Source organism: Salvelinus alpinus, chromosome 18 (assembly GCF_045679555.1).
Source record: "Salvelinus alpinus chromosome 18, SLU_Salpinus.1, whole genome shotgun sequence".
NCBI classification, from domain to species: Eukaryota; Metazoa; Chordata; class Actinopteri; order Salmoniformes; family Salmonidae; genus Salvelinus; species Salvelinus alpinus.
In genome coordinates this window covers 14646707-14666206 of record NC_092103.1, presented here as the reverse complement: position 1 = coordinate 14666206, position 19500 = coordinate 14646707, and the positions used below count along the sequence as shown (strand labels likewise).

At 45.2% G+C, this 19500-nt stretch overlaps 1 protein-coding gene across 2 annotated transcripts in view; it reads right to left on the bottom strand.

Moving 5' to 3' along the window:
* Positions 1-1540: 1540 nt before the first annotated feature.
* Positions 1541-19500, bottom strand: part of LOC139543852 (protein FAM222A-like) — a 40365-nt gene continuing 22405 nt past the window's right edge. For both annotated transcript variants that reach the window (XM_071350334.1, XM_071350333.1), the window contains exon 3: positions 1541-3076. In XM_071350334.1, the coding sequence (XP_071206435.1) occupies positions 1689-3076 (1388 nt within the window). In that variant the 3' untranslated portion in view covers positions 1541-1688. The remainder of the gene's footprint in view (positions 3077-19500) is intronic.

Sequence of the window (19500 nt, the reverse complement as noted above, 5' to 3'; positions counted from 1 at the left end):
TTATACAGTATACAGTGCTTTCAAGAAGTATTCAGACCCCTTGACTTTTCCCACATTTTGTTGTTGCAGCCTTATTCTAAAATTGATTAAATCGTTTTTTCCCCCTCATCAAGCTACACACAATACCCCATAATGACAAAGCAAAAACAGCTCTTTATAATGTTTAGCAAATGGGCCTTCCGAGTGGCGCAGCGGTCTAAGGCACTGCGTTGCTGTGTGTGCTAGCTGCGTTACTACAGATCCTGGTTCGATACAGGGTTGTCGCAGCCGGCCGAGACCGGGAGACCTAGGCCGACGGGATGCCCTTGTCCCATCGCGCTCTCGCGACTCCTTTGGCGTGACACGCATGCACGCTGACACGGTCGCCAGGTGTACAGTGTTTCCTCCGACACATTGGACACACATCCTTTGGCAGCGATTACAGCTTTGAGTCTTATTGGGTATGACGCTAAAAGCTTGGAACACCTGTATTTGGTGAGTTTCACCCACTTCTCTGCAGACCCTCTCAAGCTCTGTCAGGTTGGATGGGGAGCGTCGCTGCACAGCTATTTTCAGGTCTCTCCAGAGATGTTCGATCGGGTTCAAGTCCGGGCTCTGGCTGGGCCACTCATGGACATTCAAAGACTTGTCCCGAAGCCACTCCTGCATTGTCTTGGCTGTGTGCTCTGGAGCAGGTTTTCATCAAGGATCTCTCTGTACTTTGCTCTGTTCATCTTTCCCTCTTTCCTGTCCAGTCTCCCAGTCCCTGCCACAGTCTCCCAGTCCCTGCCACGGAAAAACATCCCCACAGCATGATGCTGCCAGGTTTCCTCCAAACGTGACACTTGGTATTCAGGCCAAAGAGTTCAATCTTGGTTTCATCAGACAAGATAATCTTGTTTCTCATGGTCTGAGAGTCCTTTAGGTGTATTTTGGCAAACTCCAAGCGGGCTGTCATGTGCCTTTTACTGAGGAGTGGCTTCCGTCTGGCCACTCTACCATAAAAGGCCCGATTGGTGGAGTGCTGCAGAGATGGTTGTCCTTCAGGAAGGTTCTCCCATCTCCACAGAGGAACTCTAGAGCTCTGTCAGAGTGACCATCGGGTTCTTGGTCACCTCCATGATCAAGGCCCTTCTCCCCCCATTGCTCAGTTTGGCAGGGCGGCCAGCTCTAGGAAGAGTCTTGGTGGTTCCAGACTTCTTCCATTTAAGAACAAAAGGAGGCCACTGTGGTCTTGGGGACCTTCAATGCTGTAGGCATTTTTTGGTCCCCTTCCCTCGACACAATCCTGTCTCAGAACTCTACAGACAATTACTTTGACTTAATGGCTTGTTTTTTTCTCTGACATGACCTGTCAACTGTCAACCTTATATAGACAGGTGGGTGCCTTTCCAAATCAATTGAATTTACCACAGGTGGATTTACCACAATTTACTACAAATCAAGTTGTAGAAACATCGAGGACGATCAATGGAAACAGGATGCACCTGAGCTCAATTTCGAGTCTCATACCAAAGGGTCTGAATACCTAGATAAATAATATTTCTGTCTTAAAAGTGTTATACATTTGGAAAGATTTTAAAAAAATGTTGCTAATTTAAAAAAAAGCAATTTTAGAATAAGGCTGTAAAGTAACAAAATGTGGAAAAAGTCAAGGGGTCTAAATACTTTCCGAAGGCACTGTATGCCCTGTGTGGATATATCCCGTCTTATCGGAACACAGGTAGCTGAATGTGGGTGTGCTGTAGGTTGTGGTCCAGTAGCTGGGGCATCCCTACCGCCTCATAGCCCCGTCCCAGCATGCGCTCCTTAATGCAGGGTGGGTGGATCTCACTGATCAGGCACTCCAGAGACTGCAGGCTGCTGCTCAGCACAGAGGCGTGGCACAGGCTGGTGCTTGGCAGCCCAAAACAGAGGCCCAGGCTTTGGTCTGTGGCATAGGCCTGGGGGTGAGGGTGGGGGTGGAGCTGGCGGTTGGGGTGATGGTTTGGATGAGGGTGGGAGAGCCCCATGTCTCTGGGCCGGACAATAGAGGAGCCAGGCAGCAGCTCCTGAGGGTTGTAACAGTCGCTGTCCGGAGTGACCAGAACACTGTTCCAGGGAGGGGCGAAGTACTGGCCCACAGAGAACTCCCCATGCATGGCAGCACAGTTCAGAGGGGAGGAGCTAACCCGGTCCTGTCCTATCCCTGCTCCTGCCCCGTTAGTGCCTGCACTGAGGGGGTGAGGCCTATAGGAGAGCTGTGCCGAGCAGGCCAAAGGGAGACAATTCTCTGGAGAGCGGCTGACCACGGCACCTCCCCCGCTGCCCATCCGAGCATTGTTGTATATCCTTAGCGCCCCATGTTGATAGTGCTGCTGCTGTTGTTTGTGCTGCCATGTGCTATAATCCACTCTGTCCAGGTAGCCAGCCTTGGCCATATCTGCACTCTGGGTGGGCAGCACGGCCCCCGAATATGCCAGACTGCTCTGGGGCGCTACTCCCAGCGTAAAGCCAGAGTCTGAGCAGGCTACAGCGGCCACAGCCTGAAGGGAAGGGCTTGGCTGGGCCCCTCCCCCGTGCTGCAGGGCCTGGCTGTGGGTGTGTCTGTTTATCTGCCTCAGCAGGCTCTGGACGTCCAGGTCCGACTGAGGGGCCAGAGTCTGCTCTACCGGGGTGGGAATGACTGACGCAGCCCCAATGATATTAGAGGGTACAGACACATTTGGCCCGTCATGAGGCTTGCAGGAGCCTATGCGGTAGCTCTTCTGCTGCCCGTGTCTGTTGTTACAGAAAAGGTTGTATGGTGCCGCTGCAGTTTGGGCGGGGGAATGTTTCGTCCTCTTGCCCTCAGAGTTTTTCAGCACGCCTTTGACCACGGAGACGGAGGCCTTTACAACACCCAGTAGGCCCTGGTAGGCTCCTGAGTAGGGACTGTAGTGCTGGGTGCATGTGGTGTCCAGGCCGTTGACCGTCCTGTTCAGCTGTTTGTGCTGCGGCACTCTGATGTTGGATGGGAAGATCTTGATGGACAGGGGGCTGCTGGCCGTCTTCTGGGCAAAGGCATCCAGCTCTGCAGGGGATGGATACCGAGGGCCATTCATGGAGGACAGCTCACCTGCAACACAAACACACACACAAAGAAATGGTTATACTTCCATACGAGTTCTCTCACACTATGTGCCTGGTTATAAAGTACAAGGGCAGGCTTGATGATACTTGCCAGCTGGGACTAAAATAAAAACAATCAATTGACCTTTCCACAAAAGCTCCTCGTGATAAATATTCAAACAAATAAACAAAGCATGTCAGAACAGAGAACACAATGTCCAAGGAGCAGAGACAAGACCAATAGACCAATAAAAACACACTTATTGTAATATCTCCTCCATTTCCCTTTCACACTCTCCAGTTTCTCCCCCCCCCCCCTCCATCTCTTTAGGAAGATGAACCGTCGACATCTGCATCTCTTATAAACTCATTTGGGGGAGGGAAACACCTACGGCACTGTTTGATCAGTGCTTTATAAAATTAATTTGGACTTATTTCAACCCAGAATCGGATTACCCTGGGAAATCAGGGAGTGGAGCAGGAGGCAGCGGGGGAGAGGGAGAAAGCCAATTTTGTCGCAGCGGCTCAAGTGGGATTCATTTGGTGACATTTGGCCATGAAACTACCGTCGGATGTACTCGAGTTAAAAGCTGGAGCGGATGGGACTGGAAGTGAAGAAATTACAGCTGTGCTCATGTGTTTTTATTGTTGGCCAATCTAAAACAGAAATGTAAAGCTGTTGTGGTTTCTCATACAGTCTGACAGCCAATATCCTTGAAAGAAAATGATGAGGAGAATCATGTTTTTATTCCTTGTAATTTCTCACTGTTACATCTTCAAATTTCACTGATAAAAAAAAAACCCCACTCATGTTCTACCATGTAGCCCTATATCCAACCATCTCTAATGTGACTTGAAGATGAAGATCGCTTTCAAATCTTCCAAGGCTGCCTACCTGTAAAGTAAAAATTCAGCTAGCCTCTTACAGACCTGTATTAACTGCAATGTAAAAGCCTGGAGCTTAAACTGTGAGAAGTCAGGGCACACTGAGAAAGAGCAATCTCCACAGGGAAGGCTATTGAATGGTCTACGGGAAAGCTGAGGGGACAAACCAAGATTGGATTTAAAACACCATTATTCAGGCAATTTCATGGCTGCTTAGCTCACAGCGACAAAGGAGACGCGCAAAAGGCGCTCCATTTAAAAGCAATAAATCACCTGACAGAAATTACCACCGCCCCTCTGAACGACACTTATGGAATTCCTGACATGAAAACCAAAAGTGCTGAAATTAACCTACTCTATCGTCAGCGAAAATCACTGCCACAGCACACAGAACAAGGCAGAGAGAGGCGACAAAGGGAGCGTGAAAAACAAAACACTTCATTTCGTTTTCAATAACAAAACCCATTTGAAGAGGCACTTCAGCCATGCAAGGGAGAACTCACTTGTTGTGCCCGTTCGGAATTGATTGGGGAGTTAATTTCATTTCAGGCCCACAATGAGCCTCCAACTGTGAAAATGATTCAATCTACAAGATCCATCTCATAAAGGAAATACAATTGGGTGTTTAAAATGGAGGAAAGAGGAGAGGTGGAGTGTTTTATCCACCCAAGCATCTCCCAGTGGAGCCAAGGGAACAGAACAGCACCGCAGCAGTGCCAGCAGCAGCCAGAGTGAATTCCACAGAGAAATACAACAGAGAAAAACACTAGTTATTTATGTATCACTATACACCAGTGGTAAAGAAAACAAGGACATCTGGGAGTGTTAAACAGATGCCTGCTCAACCTCTAGACGTCTAAACAACGCTGTGATCCTGCGTGAGCATCAAGTCTCTCATTAAGGTGAAAAACAAATCCCGTAAGGAGAATACTTTTTGAAACGGGGAGTTACTGCCTGGACTTGTCCAATATGAGCAGAGATGTTCTTTTTCCGTTGCAGAATGTTTTGATACTATGTGTCACACTGAACAGGACCCAGGAGTGTATAAAGAATGAGCTGCCTTTAACTGCCTTCTGGTCACAACAGGGAGAGAGTTCATGACCCTTCGACGGTTATAACTAGAGTAGATTAGTGCTTTCATGTTCACCTGAAAGCACTAATCTACTCCACGATAATGAGTTGACCTACTTCAGTGATATAATATCTATTATAAACCCGGTAGTTTGGGTCCTGGATGCTGACTGGCTGAACCAGCATTTCAGCCATGTGTAGGCTATGTCAGCAAATATACCACGGGTATGACACAAAGATACTTGTTCACTGTTCTATTTAGGTTGGTAACCAGTTTATAATAGCAATAATGCACCTCAGGGGTTGTAGTATATGGCCAATATACCATGGCTAAGGGCTGTATCCAGGCATGGCGCGAAGAACAGCACTTAGCCGTGGTATATTGGCCATATACAAACGTTTGTGGTCATACACACGTCCTTCAAAATGCAGGTGCTGGGTTAATAAAGAATACTTGGGAAGAACAGGAAGCCCCGCACACTGTTTATGCTCCCAATTCACTGCTTTATGGCCCATATATACACACACACCACACCCTTCAGGACTTATTGGTTAATTACAGAAAACCACTTCAAGGCATCATCAGCATCTTCCATCACAACACACCAGCATCAATCAGAAGTTCTGTACCACACAAAGAGAGATCTATTCTGCTCCAAATCATCTCTCGCTCCCAATTACCACAGCGAGATAAATATTGTGAAACCAATCACGGAGTGCCGTTGGTGCCATTCATGTTTGGTATGGAGTCAATGTTTTGCCCTGATCCCTCCAGATTGGCTTGGTTTTCCGTAAACACTTCAAAACACTTGGAATGCTAACTCATCTTCAAAGGCCGTCTCGCTCCATAAATCCACAGATTACAGGCCTGTCAGCGGCACAAAGACGCAGTGTGGCCATGCCACCACAGTAACGGCTCATGTGGCAACACACAGGCCTCTGCCGGTATGAAACTCACCCGCTCAAATATTAAAGTCACTTATCAATTGAATACCATTGGCAGTGGCACAAATGGCATATCACAGCAGTTAGGGTGGTTCAAATGAAAGTGGAAACCTGGAATTATGTGGATTGCTGTGCTGCTGTGCACCAGGAACTGCCTCCGTGTGAACTCAGTGTTTAGGATCCGAAATCAGTGTTTAGGATCCGAAGAGAAGCTATGCCAGAGAGAGAGCTAAAGTCTAGCCTGAAGTCAGAGTCTATTCCTCTAGAATTTCTCCATCCAGAATTAACCACAGGCACATTCTGGAAATCAAATGAACAATTTTCAGCAGCCTGATCCCATGTATCTGTATGTGAGAGTGAGGAGTTGTGTGTGTGTGTACACATTTCCATGCATGAATGTGTGTAGGCCTAATAGTTAAGGTTTACAATGTGTCAAACATAAACTGTCAATGAGAAACAGATAGGGGAGATGATGTACAGCGTTAAGTATTCTTCACCATACCACAGTCTTCCGTAACCCTGCACCGAGTCCACCTCCGTACAATCCCACACCACGCTTTCAGTCGCGGGAAGCTGGCTAATCTTTTTTCCCATGGTCAAGCTTAATGCAATACCCCACAGATCAGAGTGGAGACCTCGTTGTTGTGGAGCGGTTTGAGTTAATCACTGATTAACAGGCAAAACAAGCCCCTGAGCCAGGGCTAAAAACTGCAGTTGGAGTGGCTCACTGAATTTCCAGTTCCACAGAACACAACTGCTGCTCCTCTGGTTCTCACAAAACACCCCGAGACCAACAGAAGGAACCGAACAAAATGACCTTTACATCTCCCTCCATTACAATGAACAGGAAAACCAGTAATGTAGTCCTATGCTTGGTGATTGTCCTTGTGCAACTATCACAAAAAGATCCTTAGCAGACAAATTTGAAAAACAGGGCAAGAAGCCCAAAAGTCTAGGTTGTACGAAAGGTATTTGGTGTTAAATGCCTGTAAGATTAAAATGTTTGTTTGATAAACATGATTAATAGCTAATCCTCACTGGGGACGCGTCACACAGCAGCACTCACGGAGGTTAATTAGTGCTGTTCTCAGAAATCACCAGCAAACACACAAACACTCATTGCCAAACATCGTGTTACACACCAGTGTTTCACGATGGCGATCCAAACATTAATAATATCAACACCACTATACACTAACCGTACCTACCTACCTGCCCTACACAACCACAGACTGTCCTTGACAACTAGGCTGATTAACACAAAAACCTAGGCCTCTGCGTTGCCATGACAACCTCTGGTACGAGCACAGTTGGCCCTAATAAGCCCACTCATTAGGGCCCATGTAATTAATTGACCCTGACTCCATTCAGCTCCTAGCGCCAAGGCACTGTAATTGACTACCCCCCCCTGCTGCTCAGGCAGCGCAAGGACGCTTCGTATCGACTATCTGGACCTGCCTCACGTCCCACACAATACAGTACAATACACAATACAATACACAATACAATACACAGTACAGCTCCACATGGTTACTTTACTTTCCTTTCAATTTGACCGAGGCATACAGTAACTGCTGTGAATGAAAATGAAGTCAGAAACCTCATGCATGCATTCAATATCCATGAGGGGAGTGGGGATCTAGGGCGCTGTCTGGATCTTACGGTAGAGCATCTGAATGGTGTCTAGCTGTGCACAGGTCGGTGCCCTTATAGAGCAGAGGTATTGAGATGCAGCGCCTGCAGCGCTCTTCACCTCTGCATCCATATTAACATGCATTAATATTAATGGAGTCTGAGGAGGTTAGCTGGGTCGAGGCTGAGGCCTCCTCACATAGATCTGGAGTGAGAGTCGAGAGAGGCTGGACAGAGCCCCTGTGTTCCAGTCCTCTGTGTGCAGACCTACATACTCAACTCCACTGAGGTTACTATTCCTGAGCTCCTGACCCTGGCAAACCAGAGGCTCATCAGCCCCAAGACACAGAACGAGAGAAAGACAAAGCTGAAGCACTGATACACACACACACACACACACACACACACACACACACACACACACACACACACACACACACACACACACACACACACACACAGAGCCTAGCACTCCATTCAGTCTACCGCTCCCTCGCTCTCATTAGTTAGTCCTCTTCGTCCCGGGTGGGACATAAGGCCGCCCACTCTCATACACACATGAAGAGAAACTGCACTCATTCAACCCATTAACATCCATCCCTCGCTTTCGCTCTCTCGCTCTCTGTAATCTCTTCATGAGGGGTGTTGGTCGTGGAACAGAATAACCTCAGTGGTGAACACTTAGTTATTTGTGTTTGAAGAGACTCAGGCGGGTAACTCTTTACGCGAGTGTCACTCCCCATTTGTCTCTGTGCCACTCTGCTCAGCAGCCCCGGGGAAAGCAGTGCGCCGCTCTAAAAGAGCCCCCCGGAAAGACAGGCCGGCAGCGTGGGAAAAAGCATTCCCGGCTCTGATCTGCCGTTCAGGCCAAGAGCAGAGTAGAGCAGAGCACTCATTAACTTTCATCACATAAACCGTCGCACTCAGTCACACATACACACTTCCTCATATTTAAGAGATGGGTTGGCATTGTCAGGGATTCCTATGTGAAACCAAACCACAGACATCCATTAGAATGGTTCGTCCATCTAAATCTGTAACCTCTGAATCCTCTGCAAAAGCTTTTCAACAAGAATCTGTGTGAAAACCACTCTTTCAACACAGAATCCCAATGGGAAAAACATCAACTCAAAAACCTTTTAGAGAACTATTCTGGGTCTAATCAAGTCCAACCAGCAGGCTCCAATCAGTAGAGCAGTTTGTTTCATATGGATGTGCTTGAAATGTCAGGTTAGTGCTGGAGGGAAGGGGGGATGGATGCTGCTCCACACAGACGCACACACACCACTGGCATCCCCCCCCCTGATAGCATATGAACACGTCAGAAGCAGTGACAAAAAAAAGCTGTAAAACTAATATTTTCTCAGCCTCATTGCAAAATGTGTAGAATTGTAGGAAATTAGCTGTTTTGTAGTACGCCACTGACACACACAGACACACACACAGACACAGAGCTCCGGGAGGGAGGAATGATTCCTGCAGGTAAACAGGATGTGAAAGGCGCCCGTGGTTCTGCCTGAGGCAAACTAGGTCCTTCTGTTCCAGCATTTAGCAGACAAGTGCTCTACTGATTCCCAATTAATATTTAATAATGAGAGACAAAAAGAGGTGTTTCACCCCGGGAGAGAGATGAGGGACATGGGGATATGAGATAGGGAAGAGAGACTGCTAGTCTCCCAGAGAGCATTAGTGAAAGGTTTCAATGTGAAGGAAAGCTGGGGGATACACAGGATTTGTTTTCATGGCCCAAATCTGGGAAGTGAAGCTAGAGAAGTACAATATACATTACAAATCCATCAGCTTGCATTTCGTCTGAATGTCTCCACACAATTACTCATCGGCCAAGAGGTTAATCACTCAGACGATTTATGCATTTTCCATAGGCAATTTACATCACGAAAAAAAAAATGTGAATATGTTATTACGCTAGCTATGTGGGGATAGGCACGGCGTGATATGCGGTTTCCCATAAATTCATGTCATAAACTTCCACAGAAATCTGACAGAGCAGTATAAAACACAGTGATTAAACATTATCTCTGAATTGAATCATGGAAATATGATACGTAAACTCAGAATGCCCTGTGCTGGTTTCATCAGGCGACAACTGCCACAACATATACTCTCATTAAATGTGATAATAATGTGCACTGGCAGTGGGAATAATAAACACGGTCTTTTGAAATCTCTGTTTATGACATGGATAACATGGCTTGCAATCACTTATCAACTGATTAACACATGTGCTTGAGCAAGCATTTTCTTTGATCCAAGTTCAAAAGGAAGATCCTCAATTGGTTAGGGAATGAGGTCATCTCTAGCTTATGTTACATAGGGGAGGGCGGGGTAAGTTGAGCCAAAGGGTTAGTTGAGCCACCCTTTGTTTGTAGGAAACAATACACAAAATGAATCATGTGACCAAATATTTAGGAAGAGGTCATTTCATGGAGACTATGAAGGAAGACATGGGAAAAGTGGTAAACAAACGGATTTTCACAAAGTCAAATGAATTTGATGTGTTATAGGTTTCATGATGCTTGTATCTAAACCAAAGTAGATCGTTTTATACATCAGTTGGGGTCTGTATAAGCTACAATATGAGGTCCTAAACCTAGCATGAAAGTGCATCCTTGAAGCTGTGTGGGATAATAGTCTAAATGTTTGCCTTAGGATAAGTTGAGCCAATGGCCACCATACCCCATACAAATAATGGATGACATAGTCAGTTTTATGTATAATATGCATAGTATTTTTGTGTGTCATGCATATGAACTCAAAATAGTGCATTTTTATTGTTACAGAGCAGACATCATGCCCCGTAAAACAAGCAGGGGGTATAGCCCCCCCTTGAGGTTCTTGCGAGAGCAGCCAAGGACGTGAGAGAAGGGAAGAAGTCCAGTCGAGCAGCAGCCAGGGAGGGGGAAAAAATTATTAAATGTACTGAATGACACTGAGGTACACTGACAAAAAAGAAAACAAACATGTAACTGTGCAAAAGACAGGCTATGATAGAGTAGCAGAGTCACACAAGGTCTTATCTGATTACATGGAGTCTGAATTTGCTAAACATATTAAGAATCTCGCTAACCAGTTTAATGAACTTAGTAGCCTCAAATGCAGAAAACTTGCTTACGAATTGGCACATCAAAACGAAAGCCCTGTTCCAGAAATAAGGGTAAGTGATATTGAGCAGAGAAGTCTGAATGAAGGCATACAGTAAAGATAGGAATCATGTATCAACACATATGGAAACATGTAGCAACCAAAAAAAATCTTAAAACAAATCTAAATATATTTTATATTTGAGATTCTTCAAAGTAGCCACCCTTTGCCTCGATGACAGCTTTGCACACTCTTGGCATTCTCTCAACCAGCTGGAATGCATTTCAATTAACAGGTGTGGCTTGTTAAAAGTACATTTGTGGAAATTCTTTCCTTCTTAATGCGTTTGAGCCAATAAACTGTGTTGTGACAAGGTAGGGTGGTATACAGAAGATAGCCCTATTTGGTAAAAGACCAAGTCCATATTATGGCAAGAACAGGTCAAATAAGCAAAGAGAAACGGCAGTCCATCATTATTTTAAGACATGAAGGCCAGTCAAACCGGAACATTTCAAGAACTTTGAAAGTTTCTTCAAGTGCAGTCGCAAAAACCATCAAGCGCTATAATGAAACTGGCTCTCATGAGGACCGCCACAGGAAAGGAAGACCCAGAGTTACCTCTGCTGCAGAGGATAAGTTCATTCGAGTTACCAGCCTCAGAAAATGCAGGACAAATAAATGCTTCAGAGTTCAAGTAACAGACACATCTCAACATCAACTGTTGTGTGAATCAGGCCTTCATCAGTCCTTCATGGTCGAATTGCTGCAAAGTAACCACTACTAAAAGGCACCAATAAGAAAAAGAGACTTGTTTGGGCCAAGAAACACAAGCAATGGACATTAGACTGGTGAAAATCTGTCCTTTGATCTGATGAGTCCAAATCTGAGATTTTGGGTTCCAACCGCGTGTCTTTGTGAAACGCAGAGTAGGTGAACAGATGATCTCTGCATGTGTGGTTCCCACCATGAAGCATGGAGGAGGAGGTGTGATGGTGCTTTGCTGGTGACACTGTCAGTGATATATTTAGAATTCAAGGCACACTTAACCAGCATGGCTACCACAGCATTCTGCAGCGATACGCCATCCCATCTGGTTTGCAGGTAGTTGGACTATCATTTGTTTTTTAACAGGACAATAACCCAACACACCTCCAGGCTGTGTAAGGGCTATTTGACCAAGAAAGAGAGTGATGGAGTGCTGCATCAGATGACCTGGCCTCCACAATCACCTGACCTCAACCCAATTGAGATGGTTCAGGATGAGTTGGACCACAGAGTGAAGGAAAAGGAGCCAACAAGTGCTCAGCATATGTGGGAACTCCTTGAAGACGGTTGGAAAAGCATTCCAGGTGACTACCTCATGAAGCTGGTTGAGAGAATGCCAAGAGTGTGCAAAGCTGTCATCAAGTCAAATGGTGGCTACTTGGAGGAATCTCAAATATTTTTTGGTTACTACATGATTCCATATGTGTTATTTCATAGTTTTGATGTCTTCACTATTATTCTACAATGTAGAAAATAGTAAAACTAAACAAAAACCCTTGAATGAGTAAGTGTCCAAACTTTTGACTGGTACTGTATTTGTTAGAAAGAATAATATATTTCCCTTGACGTAGTGATGCTGAATTTAAAAAACACCTCAACATACCCCACTCTCCCCTATGTCATTTAGGTCTCAGAGCGAGAGTGGCCATGACAACAGGGTTTTCTTTGACCGTGTACCAGCCATATAATGCAGCATAAATAGCAAACACCTGAATAATAAACTGTAAGCACGGTGTGTTTAGAGTTAAAATGGCAGAGCGTGCAAGTACATGTGAAAGAGGCATATAATAAGGTAAGAAGTGTAAAATAGATATATTGGCAAAAGTTCAGGGCTGACTAGGAGAAGGTGTGTGGGGGGGGGGGGGGGGGTTGTGTGCTAGTATGCCCTTGGCAGGGTAAATCATCATCATCAGCAACAACAACCGGGCCAGCCAACATAACAGCGTTCCGCTCCATCATTGATCAGTGCTCTTAAGAATGAAATGAAAGAGTGCAAGATGACTGCCTGTGATAAGACCCAGAGGATCCACACAGATCTGAGTGGGAGATATCTACCCTGCACGGTTCTCTTCAGCAGGCCAGACAGCCTGGCAGGCAGCGGTAGATAGACCAAGGTGAACTTGCCCTTCCTCACCACAGAACAGCCCTGTGGGCTCCTGCTCCGTAGCCCCGCAGGCAGAACTCCACACCACCGATGCAGCATAGAGACGAGTGGCATAATTGAAGCCAATCAACTCCATCAGATGGAAGCTCAGTGGTACAAATGGTTGCTACAGGAGGGTCTGGTTTACCCGGGTGCAACGCTCTACTTCTCTCAACTAAACTACAGTTGTGTATGTAAAGTGAAGCTTTACTTTCCCCCTAAAAATCTTATACAGGGCTTTCTTTCGCGAAATCCGACTGTCACTATACAGAGATACAAACACAGCGCCACAAATTAAACAAAATGGGTCTCTGTAGTGAAATGTAGAGTCAGAGGCTGTTGTCAAAAGGAGATGATTGGAGGGATCACGTGACCCCTGAACGAGATGGCCGCATGAACTAGGAGCTCCGCACAAGTAGTTTCCAATTCCTAATCTTACCTCCACTTCAAGTTTAAACTCATTTAGCTTTAGTCAAAAAGTCATGGCGGCTACAAAAGGCGACACTACAGGTGACATTTTTACCCGGACTCGAGCACTAGCGACGGAAAAAGCCTCCAAGAAGCAGCTAGCTTCAGAAAAAGCTAGCGCCATTAGCCAGGAGCAAGAGGACCCGTTCCCCCCGAGGCCCAACGAAGGCCAACCTCGCACTCTGTCGAAGACATCTTTTCTGAGCTGAGATCCCAACGTACAGAACTCAACACTAAACTAGATGCCATTAACGCTCAGCTCAGTGCGATAGGGGGCAAGGTGACAATCCTGGAAAATGCTTTGCCTGACATAAACAACAAGATAACCATAAACGCGGGGCGCCTGGACGAGGCAGAGGGGCGAATCCTATCCACGGAAAACTTATTGACAGACGCCATGGAAACAATAGCATATGCTAAAAAAAAAATAGAGCAGCTGGAAGAGAAAACAGAGGACCTGGAAAACAGGGGGCGAAGGAATAATTGTGTTCTATTAAATCTGGGCGAAAAAGAAGAGGGAAACATGCCACTGATCCGCTACCTGCAAGACAAACTTCCCGAGTGGCTCCACCTGTCCACCGACAGACCCATAGAACTCGAGAGAGCTCACCGAGCACTGAGGCCCCCACCAGCAGCCAGACAACCACCGCGCCCAATCACCATACGTTTCTTGAGATTCACCGACAAGGAACGAGTCCTACAGGCGGCGAAAACCAACACCATTACAGTGGGAAACGCCAAACTCATCTTACTCCAGGACCTGTCAGCTGGAATACGCCGAAAGCGCCGAGAGTTTGACGAGGTGAAGAAATGCTCCATTGACCGAGGCATCTTTAGGGGATTCAAATACCCAAACGAGCTCAGGATTCTTTACCAAGGAGCCCTGCGACACTTCAAAACTCCCGAAGAGGCAAAACGTTTTTTGAAAGACAACCCCGGTCAATGAGAAATGGACCAATGACTAAATGCGATTACTATTATTACTAAAGGAGGTAAGACAACATATAGCCGATATCCAAAGACCCACCCGCCCTGCTAAATGTCATTATAGCCGTCTAATCTATATTTATGTTCCTTTAGCTGAGAGGGATAGGCTCCATATTATAACCTAGGCCTACTATATGTAGGCTGGGCTATTGATTTTATTTTCTCCCATTTTTAATGTGGTCTGGACGGGGGCTACGTTGTCATTTACCCAATGCGGGGCGGAGAGGATGAGGCATTTCTTTGGTGGGGAGGGGGAGACGTTGTGCGTTGCTAACTGTTCCCGGTTTTTTTGTTGTTGTTGTGGGAACACAGAATTGTGACTGAGCGGGGAGGTAATAGATCCAACGGGATATGTCGAGTTGTTTGGGAACTCGGCTGGGGTGTTCAGAGACTGTTATTTTATGTAAACCATTTATTTTCCTTTTATGTGAACGCAGCTGTAACTACTATCCACCTTTACCCAGAGATGACTTGCACTAAAGTTCGATTACTGTTCGATGACGATGACTAGTACCTTAAATCTATTGACATGGAACTGCCATGGTCTAGGTCATGCAATAAAACGGAAAAAGATACTATGTGCTCTAAAAAAGGAAAAAGCAGACATCGCGCTATTGCAAGAGACACACCTCTGTGATGCTGAACATGCCAAACTCCGCAGAGCTTGGGTGGGACAGGTGTATTTCTCATCTTTCAAATCCAACAGTAGAGGCACAGCCATACTTATCCATAAGAATGTTCCATTCATAATTGACAAAAACATATCTGATCCGGAGGGGAGATTTATTTTGATAACTGGGTCACTGTATGGGCAACCAATTACTCTCTTAAACATATACGCCCCTAACACAGATACTCCTGCTTTTATGTCGAAAATGATAACCCTGTTCAATGAGCATTGTGTTTCCTTTGGAGTGTTGGCCGGAGATTTTAATTGTACCCTGAACCCAACCCTAGACAAATCATCTCAAGTCCCCACCACAAATCCTAGATCTGCAAAGATGTTGAACTCTCTTACTAAAGAGATGGGACTGATAGATATCTGGAGAGAGACTAATAGCTCATCTATGGACTATACATACTACTCTAATGTCCATAACACCTACTCCCGTATAGATTACATTTTTATCCCAAAGAGTTTCATAAATTCAGCCACGTGTAGAATCGGACCCATAGCGCTTTCGGATCACGCCTTTGTCCACCTCCGCTTTGACCTCTGCAAAAACATCCTGAGGTCAAAGAGCTGGAAATTCAACACCTCCATGCTATCAAACGAAGCATTCCATACATTGGTAACTACATGGATAGACAACTACACACAAGACAACAAAGATTCTCCTGTTTCTCCGGCCACAATGTGGGACGCTGCTAAAGCCACACTAAGAGGTCATCTAATTGCATATGCTTCCTCTAAGAAAAAAGCAATGGAAGCACACAGGCTAGATCTGGAGAGGGAGCTGGAACGCTGTGAAAAAGTACATAAACAATCCACAGACAGCACCTCCTGGAGTCAACTTAAAGCAGCCAAAGCCAAACTGAATTTGGACTATACTCGGGAGATTAAAAAAAAAGTTTTCTTTACTAAACAGAAATACCATGAGTATAGCAATAGGCCTAGTAGATTGCTTGCTTATCAATTAAAAAAAGAGCAGTCAGAGCGTACAATTATGGCTATCCGAACAGCAGAGGACGAGGTCACATATGACCCAAAAAAGATCAATTTAACTTTTCATGATTTTTACTGCAAACTATATACCTCTGAGAGAAAACACACGGAAGCAGAACTCCACTCCTTCCTAGAGGGAATCTCGCTACCTAAACTATCAGAGACTGACCAAGAAGATCTCAACTCCCCCTTCACTCCTGAGGAGATCCTGGAGGCAATTACCTCCATGCCACCTAACAAGTCCCCAGGCCCAGATGGATTCCCCAGAGAGTTCTACAAAGCTTTTTGGCCCCAGCTTAGCCCTATTTTCATGCCAATGCTGGAGGATTTTTGCAAAAACGGAGTTCTCCCAGACTCAATGCGCACAGCTCGCATTACAGTGTTGCTCAAAAAAGACAAGGACCCCCTATCCTGCTCCTCCTTCCGGCCCATAAGCTTGTTGGATTTCGACTACAAAATAATTACCAAATTGCTGGCCAAAAGACTAAACACTCTTCTTCCCAAAATAATAAAAGCGGACCAAACTGGATTTATTAGAGACAGATACTCTTCTGATAACATTTGCCGTCTTTTTGATATTATTGATCAAGTAAACGCACAGAAGACCCCTGTCCTGCTGGCTTCACTGGATGCTGAGAAGGCGTTCGACAGGATGGAGTGGAGCTTTTTGTTCTCAGTCTTAGAAAAGTTCAATATGGGCCCAAACTTTATTAAATGGATCAAATCACTATACTCTCATCCAAATGCCATGGTGACTACTAACGGACTGAACTCTGACAGATTCCCTTTGGGACGGGGCACAAGACAAGGGTGCTCGCTATCCCCCCTGCTCTACTTGTTGGGGGCGGAGCCTCTGGCAGAGTTGATAAGGAGCAATTCAAGTATTACAGGTGTTCCTGCAGGCGGCCTGCAGCACAAGATTTCGCTTTACGCGGATGATGTCTTGCTCTACATATCCAACCCTGAGAAATCCCTTCCTCCCATTTTAGACACAATTGCTCAGTATGGCACGTTTTCAGGTTATAAGATAAATTTTAACAAATCCACTGTCTGCCCTCTCAATATTACACTCACCAGTTCTATGAAGACACTATGCCCATTCCAATGGAAGACACAGGGGTTTCAATACCTTGGGATATTCATAACACCAGATCTGAATAGGCTTTTCAAGGAGAATTATCTTCCACTCCTGGATCGAATCAAAAACAACCTCCAAACCTGGATCTCCCTCCCAATTAGCTTAGTAGGAAGAATTAATGTAATCCGTATGAACATCCTCCCTAGACTGAACTATTTATTTCAGATGCTCCCATGCTATCTCCCAGCTTCCTTTTTCAAAACAATTAACCAAAGCATCACCAAATTTATATGGGGCAATAAAAAACCTAGGATCAAGCTCTCCACTCTATCGAAACCTGAATCTAAGGGCGGTCTTGCCCTTCCCTCCCTTCAATTGTACTACTGGTCTGCCCAAATCCGCAACATGCTAACATGGATCACAAACAGACAAGAGTCAACGTGGATCCAGATAGAAGCCCAATCCTGTGGTTCATTGCCACTAAGCTCAACTATATTCATTAATAACTTTAGTGAAGTGGGCAACATAGCCAAAACATTTGTGATTTACAGCACCCTACTAGCGTGGAGGGACTGTAAGAAATACCTGGGCATCTCCTCCCAAATATGCTCTCACTCACCTATAGTAGGCAACCCAGACTTGCCAAAAGCCCTGAGGGATGCCAACTTTAATCTTTGGCATACTCTAGGAATCAGGACCTTTTCAGACCTATTTCATCAGAAGACCACTACACTGAAATCCTTTCAAGAGCTCTGCAGTGAATTCAATGTGCCAAGATCCCATTTTTTTTAATATCTTCAAATTAGACATGTCATCTCCTCATTTACTTCCAAGAGGAGGTTTAGAACTCAGTTGAACGAAGTTGAAACCCTTCTTGTCACAGCACAATCCATTAAAGGCAAAATATCCTATATCTATAGACTCCTTTCTGAGAAAGGAGGCTCCTCCTTTACTCCTTTGAAAATAATCTGGGAAAAGGACCTAGGTCTGACTATCAGTGATGAGTTATGGGCGGAGGTTTGCGACAGGGTATACTGCTCCTCTACTAATGTAAAAATGAAAGAATCGAATTACAAATTTTTGTACAAATTTTATTACACTCCCTTGAGACTCCATAAAATGAAAACAGACATTTCTCCTAACTGTAAAAGATGTACCTCTGAAAGTGGAACCTATATGCATGTATTTTGGAGCTGTAGAGAGATTGCCCGATTTTGGCAATCTATACATACTGCTGCACAGAAAATACTAGATGTACAGTTTGATATGACCCCGTGTCTCTATCTTCTTAATGCCCAGCAGGACTTTGTTCTTGATCCTGGCAGAGAAAATTTGCTCATGACCATTACATACTTTGCTAAGAAATGTATCCTTCTATTGTGGGCCTCTAGTACCTCTCCTACATTTAAAATGTGGATTGACCAGATTGTTGACTTTCTCCCTCTTGAAAAGCTCACTTATGACCTCCACAAGAGACAGCCCAAGTTTGATAGACTCTGGTCTCCACTACTCCACTATATCTCAAATTGGACAGAGTGAATGGGGGGATCGGGGAGGTGAGCAGATGCGTGTTGTGTAAGGTGCTGTAAAATCTAAAAACTAATCATTGGCTCGTCATCTCAGCTAAGGCTGGAAATAGCAAATAAGAACCTTGATAGTGCTGCTGCAAGTTCTACATTTTAAATTTTGTTCTAATTATTATTTGTGTGTATGTGTGTATGTATGTATATGTAGGTATGTATATATATGTATATATATATATATATAACATTTTTTTATTTTTTATTATTATTATTATTTTTTTTTTAAGTCTGTCACATCTGTGAATGTGGAATGTGTTTGGTTGGTTGTTTGAAAACTTAATAAAACTTTAAATTGAAAAAAAAAAAGGAGATGATTGTGGACTACAGGAAAAGGAGGACCGAGCATGCACCCATTCTCATCGACGGGGTTGTAGTGGAACAGGTTGAGAGCTTCAAGTTCCTTGGTGTCCACATCACCAACAAACTAAGACAGTCGTGAAGAGGGCACGACAAAGCCTATTCCCCCTCATGAGACTGAAAAGATTTGGCATGGGTCTTCAGATCCTCAAAAGGTTCTACAGCTGCACCATCAAGAGCATCCTGACTGGTTGCATCACTGCCTGGTATGGCAACTGCTCGTTCTCCAACCGCAAGGCACTACAGAGGGTAGTGCGTACGGCCCCGTACATCACTGGGGCCAAGCTTCCTGCCATCCAGGACCTCTATACCAGGCGGTGTCAGAGGAAGGCCCTAAAAATTGTCAAAGACTCCCGCCACCCTAGTCATAGACTGTTCTATCTGCTACCGGACGGCAAGCGGTACCGGAGCGCCAAGTCGAGGTCCAAAAGGCTTCTTAACAGCTTCTACCCCCAAGCCATAAGAACAG